The sequence below is a fragment of the Loa loa genome, assembly GCF_000183805.2.
Source record: "Loa loa unplaced genomic scaffold supercont3.439, whole genome shotgun sequence".
Classification (NCBI taxonomy): Eukaryota; Metazoa; Nematoda; class Chromadorea; order Rhabditida; family Onchocercidae; genus Loa; species Loa loa.
Genome location: NW_018108619.1, coordinates 18,817 through 25,141, shown reverse-complemented (window position 1 = coordinate 25,141; position 6,325 = coordinate 18,817). Strand labels below are relative to the sequence as shown.

Below are 6,325 nucleotides of genomic sequence, written 5' to 3'. Positions count from 1 at the left end.
AAAGTAAGCAGTCTTACTATTTACCTAATAATTATTACTATCATTTCATTTATTTATTTGTTGTCTCTTTATAATCATATTAATTATTGTTGTTATGATTATTGTCATCGCTACTGTTAAGAATATTATAGTTTGCAAAATTCATTGAATATTTTGAAATACATTTGTCAGATTTCATCCCTTATCATTACTAACAGTTCAACAGTTTTAAGGGAAAAGTACTACTAAAACAAGATAAAACTATTAGGAAAAGAAAGAAATGACGAGAGTTTTGGAAAGTAAGACTATCCCAACCAGTCCTATTATCATTCTCCTGACAGATATTTCAGGTCAACTTTTTGATAGCATTATTCCTAAATACATGAGAGAAAGTAAAAGTTATCGGAACAATGCCAACCATTTGTCCTTTCCACTGTTATTAATGTTGTTGTTGTTGTTGTTGTTATTGTTGTTGTCATTGTTGTTGTTATTGTTGTTGTTGTTGTTGTTATTGTTATTGTTGTTGTTGTTGTTGTTACTGTTATTGTTATTGTCATTGTTGTTGTTGTTGTTGTTGTTGTTGTTGTTGTTGTTGTTGTTGTTGTTGTTGTTGTTGTTGTTGTTGTTGTTGTTATTGTTATTGTTATTGTCGGATTTGCCATTATTATTGTAATGGTTAGTTCTATGATGAGTTGCACATCAATTTAATCAAGGTTATATTACTCCAATTTCATATATGCATTAAATAAGAAGACATGTAATGTGCGTTACTATCAATAGTAATTATTCTATTTCGTGACAAGTTTTGAATAAATAGAGACATAGTTTGTATGTGAATCGTGTGAGAGCATTACTTCAAATTCATTATCCTATACATTCATTCACTCATTTATATTTCAAAAGTTTATCTTTTCGCTCTATCCTTTCCTCCCGAATCATACCTCATTTCATCTTTGAATTAACAAAAACGTAAATAAAATTAAAAATAAAAATCGAAATGAATTGTTCAAATTAAACTATTAATCGTTCATTCTGTTGCTTTTCCTTTTTTTTCTCTTTAGCATTAATCACCATCGAGTAAGATCGCTTTTTTTTCTTCTCTTCTTGTTAAAAGAAACTTTTAAACGAAATACCTGTAGAAGTGTAATCAATAAAAGTTATTGATGAAAGAAAGATTTAATGGTTCCTTTTTTTTCCCATCCTCTTAAAAAGTTTCGTTGAAACAAAATGATAAATGAGTAGATGAAGTTTAGCTTTTTCAAATGAACAATGGGAAAAATTTTAAAAAAGAGCTGTTGGACACCAAAATTCAATTAATTTAAACCATTAAGCATCCCACATCCAAGCAACAAACTATTTCTCGGCATTTGATAAGTATTGATTAAAAATAAAAAAAAAGACGAAGGAAAAATTGATTAATTTAATTATTTTCAAAATCTTAATAATGTAATATTTCAGGCACCGGTAGTGGAAAATTTAGCAAAAAGATGTGGTGGTTTTTTGAAAAGATTAAGCCTACGTGGATGTGAAAATGTACAAGAAAATGCTTTACGTTCATTTACTCTGAAATGTCCAAACATTGAACATCTTTCGTTGTACAAATGTAAACGTGTCACTGATTCGTAAGTCTTTTCATTTTACAATTTAAATTAAGAAATTTAAATTCAGTTATTAGATAATTCTAAAAAAAAATGCCAACTATAAATATTACCGGATGTTATCAATCTATGGCTTCCCATTTTGGAATTTGAAATAAGAAAAAGGTTTAAATTAGGTAATTTTCAAAAAAAATTTTATACCAAAGAGGCCACAATACCAATTCCCACCTTTTACCCTTATCCTTTTGGAAAAATCCTATTATTATGCGAAAAGTTCAGTTGAACTTCCTGTTCTTCATTGAAAATTTCTGTGTTTAGCTCTCTTCCTTCTATTTCTTTTTTTTTTTGATCATTTAGATTTGACATAAGATTGTTGAAATAAAAAATGAGAATTGTTGATGCTACAAACTGTAAACTGTAGATTTGTTTGGTGGAAAACTGTAGCATTTTAATATTTCCTTCAGGTTTGGTTTAGAAATTGTAACAGCAAAAAGGATAAGTTTCATTTAAATTTATTAGATGTACCAAAAATATTTCGAAAATCTTCAAAATTTAACGATTCATGGAATGGTTTAATTTTTTAAATTTAATTTCACGTAGTAAGTACATGCCGCATGTTTTGGAGATTTATTCCCATTCAAAAGAATTTCTAACAATTATTTTCTCTCAATTCGGGAAAAAAGTTCTCATTATATTTCTTACAGTACATGCGAATATTTGGGAAGGAATTGTCATAGATTAGTATGGTTGGATCTCGAGAATTGCACTGCAATAACCGACAAATCTCTCAGGGCAGTAAGGTATATATATCTTCTAGATAAATTTTAAATTTTAAACGGAAAAAAGATTTCCTTTTGTTGTCTTATTAGTAAAATTGCGATTCATTTCAGTCAAATGACAATCAGTTTGAGAAATTCTTTAATTATGATAAATTTTCTTGGGAAGTATTGAAGTTTCAGTAATTTTTCGTAAAATGTTAAAATTTCAATTTAAATTGAAGAATTAAAGACGAAATGATTAAATGTCGTGACTAAATGACGTTAGTCACATAGTAAAAATGACTAAATGATTTGGATTTGAAACGAAATAAATGATAAGGAAAGAGAAGAAAACATTTTTTTATTAATCATTAGTTACAGTGAAGGATGTAAAAATTTGGAATATTTAAATATCAGTTGGTGTGAAAATGTGCAAAATCGAGGAGTACAAGCAGTACTACAAGGTTGTCCGAAGTTGAGCACTCTGATCTGTCGTGGATGTGAAGGTGTAAGTAATTCAGTTTATGGAAAATTTTTTCTTTCTTTCGAATTCCCTAAAAATTCCATACTGATGATACACAGAAAATGAAAAATTTTTCTGACACTTTCCAAAACTTTCTATTGAATTTAATTATTATGCAAAAAAATCAATCAAAGGTCAAAGGCTGATCGTTTTTTCTTTTTTTTTTCATGACTCTATACGATGTTGGAAATTAACAAGGAAATTTATTTTGCTTAGTCAAAATGATTAAATGCAAAAAAAAAGAAAAAAAAAGATTTGCTAATAAAATTGAAAAACTGAAAATGAATTGCCAAAGAAATGCGAAACAAATAAATATAGGTTAGTTTAAACTAGTATTGCTGTTTAATTAATTGATTTATAATTATGACTTATAAATAGGTATGAATCTACTTTTACTTTTGAAACTCATTTTTGCATGCAAAATAGAAGAGGGGTATGAGTGATGGAGAAATGACTCAAGTGACCACTAGAAATAACACGATTAATTATTAATGAATTTGTCATAGTAAAACTACGAGAGAATCTAATATTAGGGAAGAAGGAGGGCGGGGGAGGTTCATTAAAACTTCCAGTTCAACTTCAAACATGAAAATTAATGAAGTTTTGTTACTACAAAAAGAGCAGTGAATGGTTAACATGGAAGGCATAATAAGACAAAATTCTTTGAAATTTTTAAATTTTAAATTTTCAGTTAACAGAAACTGCCTTTGCGGAAATGCGTAATTTCTGTTGTCAGCTACGAACAGTCAATTTACTTGGATGTTTTATCACTGATGATACAGTAGCCAATCTCGCAGCTGGTTGCCCAAAATTGGAGTACCTGTGCTTATCTTCCTGTACCCAAATTACTGACAGGGCTCTTATCTCTCTTGCTAATGGATGTCATAGATTAAAGTAAATTATGCTAATCTTAATTTTCACAAAAAGAATAAAATAGCTGCTGTCTGGTTTTTCTTTTTCAAAGCAGTTGTAATTTTGTTATTGTCATTTTGCAAACACTTGATTATCTCTCAGTTTTTAACCCTTGAACGAACTTGTAAATTTTTTTGATCCTTAATTTATGAAACAGGAAAGATTTAACATAATGAAATTCTTGTTTTAAATTCACTTCCACTTTTATTGAATTCATAATTATAAATATCATATTTTGTTTTCAAATTGTAAAAATTTACTGTTCCCAAACGAATTTTTGACCTCTTTTTTGTGATAGTTGCTTGATAAACAGTATCGTTTAGGGATCTCGAATTATCCGGATGTTCCCTGTTGACAGATCATGGTTTCGGCATTTTAGCCAAAAATTGTCACGAACTGGAAAGGATGGATCTGGAAGACTGCTCGTTGTTAACTGATATTACGCTAGACAATTTTAGTAAGGGATGCCCATGTCTTCTTAATTTGGTAAGGTTATATATTCGTTTAAATACTTGTAGAAATTCTAATATAAAAATAGTACTTGTAAAAACTCTAATACAATCTGTAATCCGGTTGTGTACTTTCTTTTATTGAGGGATATTAAAATTTTCTCTATTCATTATAAAGTGTGAATGTAAAACTCGACCTTCTTGGTAGAGTAATTGCAGTCGGGATATTAGTTTAAACCTCTCTGATAGTGTCTGGCAAAACGATAAATAAAAAACAGAAATAAAAAAAGATTATTTGAGAAACATTGTTGGTGGTAATTTTAAAAGCAATGATAATACTGATAACAATATACTCTTGATTACATCTTTTTTGCTGTTTCATACAACTTCTTTTATTTGTGGTAGATTTTAATTCGTTTCAAGATTCTTGTAATTTGCATGACTTCGTGTTTTGCAGAGTCTTTCACACTGTGAGCTTATCACCGATGCGGGTTTACGACAGCTTTGTTTGAATTATCACTTAAAGGATCGAATCCAAGTGTTAGAGTTGGATAATTGTCCTCAAATCACAGATATTAGTCTAGATTACATGAGACAAGTGCGCACCTTACAACGAGTTGATTTGTACGATTGCCAAAATATTACCAAAGATGCTATTAAACGCTTTAAGGTACTCTTTGTAATTGAAAGATAATCATATGAAATCAATTACCTGTTTTGACCTCTGCTAAAAACTTGACAGTCAGCAGATCAATCATTTTTATTAAAACAAATATTTAGAACTCTTCCATTAATACTTTATTTTGTTCAATTTCGGAATCGTAGTTTTCATTTCATTTCTCTTCGCTTTTCCTTCAAATCTCTTTATCAATTTGATTTGCTCTTTCTATATACGATTTCAACTGAAAATCAAATTATTCATTCACTTTTTGCTAACTGAAAATAGCTCAACCTTTCAATATCACGTGACCTTTCAGTGACCTCCGACCATTATGAAATACAATAATTTATACTGCTTATTCGTTTAATCATACTCTTCCTTCTTTTTTTTTGCAGAATTTCAAACCAGATGTGGAAGTACATGCATATTTTGCACCCGCTACGCCACCCACTTCAACACAACCAACCCGACGAGCTATATGTCGCTGTTGTACAATCTTGTGACTATCCTTCATCTTTTTTGTCGTTTTAGGGTTTTAGGGCTATTTCAATATTTCGATGACTTACGAATGAAATATTTTTGATGATGGAAGTTAATGTATTGTATGAATGATTATTGATTGATTGATTCTATATCATCTTTCAAAATTTGCTTTATTTCAAACCTTATCAATGAAATACTGTTAATGGTGAAAATTATTATGACGTTCTATTGTTTTTGCTATACAGTCTCTCAAATTTGCTTTATTTCAACTTTTTTTAAAAGAAATTCCCTTCTTTTTTTCCTTCCGTTACTATTGTTGTATCAGTCTACAGCGACATTTATTCCCTCATCTAATCATTAATTAACGCTTGCCTAATTTAATTCATTTATTTTACTGTTGTTTCTTAGTTTTGTGCTTTTTCATTCGTTCTTTCCCTCTTTCCCTTTCTTCCTTTCTCCTTCTTTGTCTTTCTCTCGTTTAAAAAAAATCTTATTAGTAATGTAATAATTAGCTAGTGCAACCAATATATTTGAATATTTTTATAGCATCATTAATTAATACTAATATATTTTCTTCCTATCAATCATTTTACCATATTATTATTATCATTATTACCGTTGTTATCATTGTTATTGTTATTATTATTATTTTTATCATTATTGCTAATTATTATCGCATCCTTTGAAAGCTTATCATGGAGTAACACTATGAACTTGCTTTAAAACTACTCCTGCAAGTTCGATGCATCAATGATGCAATTCTACCGTTGAAGTTTGCCATTTATATTTTCACGTAAGTATATTGTTGGTGCTATTTTGCTTGCAGCGCTTTTGTTGCTTATTAATACTTTTGTTGAGAAGAATTATTTAATGCTAGCGATATTTTCAATATTGAAAACATGCTTCCATGATATTTGGTATATTTATTATTTAATAAAATTGAAATTTGTACAATTTCCACC

At 29.0% G+C, this 6,325-nt stretch overlaps 1 protein-coding gene across 1 annotated transcript in view; it reads left to right on the top strand.

Moving 5' to 3' along the window:
• The window catches only part of LOAG_18676 (hypothetical protein), a gene marked incomplete at its 3' end in the record, with an annotated part of 14,719 nt that extends 9,336 nt beyond the window's left edge, over positions 1-5,383 (top strand). Inside the window, exons 4-10 of the mRNA XM_020451340.1 lie at positions 1,438-1,601; positions 2,282-2,377; positions 2,717-2,843; positions 3,550-3,752; positions 4,094-4,256; positions 4,677-4,889; positions 5,276-5,383. Coding sequence (XP_020304883.1) covers positions 1,438-1,601; positions 2,282-2,377; positions 2,717-2,843; positions 3,550-3,752; positions 4,094-4,256; positions 4,677-4,889; positions 5,276-5,383 — 1,074 coding nt within the window. The remainder of the gene's footprint in view (positions 1-1,437; positions 1,602-2,281; positions 2,378-2,716; positions 2,844-3,549; positions 3,753-4,093; positions 4,257-4,676; positions 4,890-5,275) is intronic.
• Between the last annotated feature and the right edge of the window lie 942 nt (positions 5,384-6,325).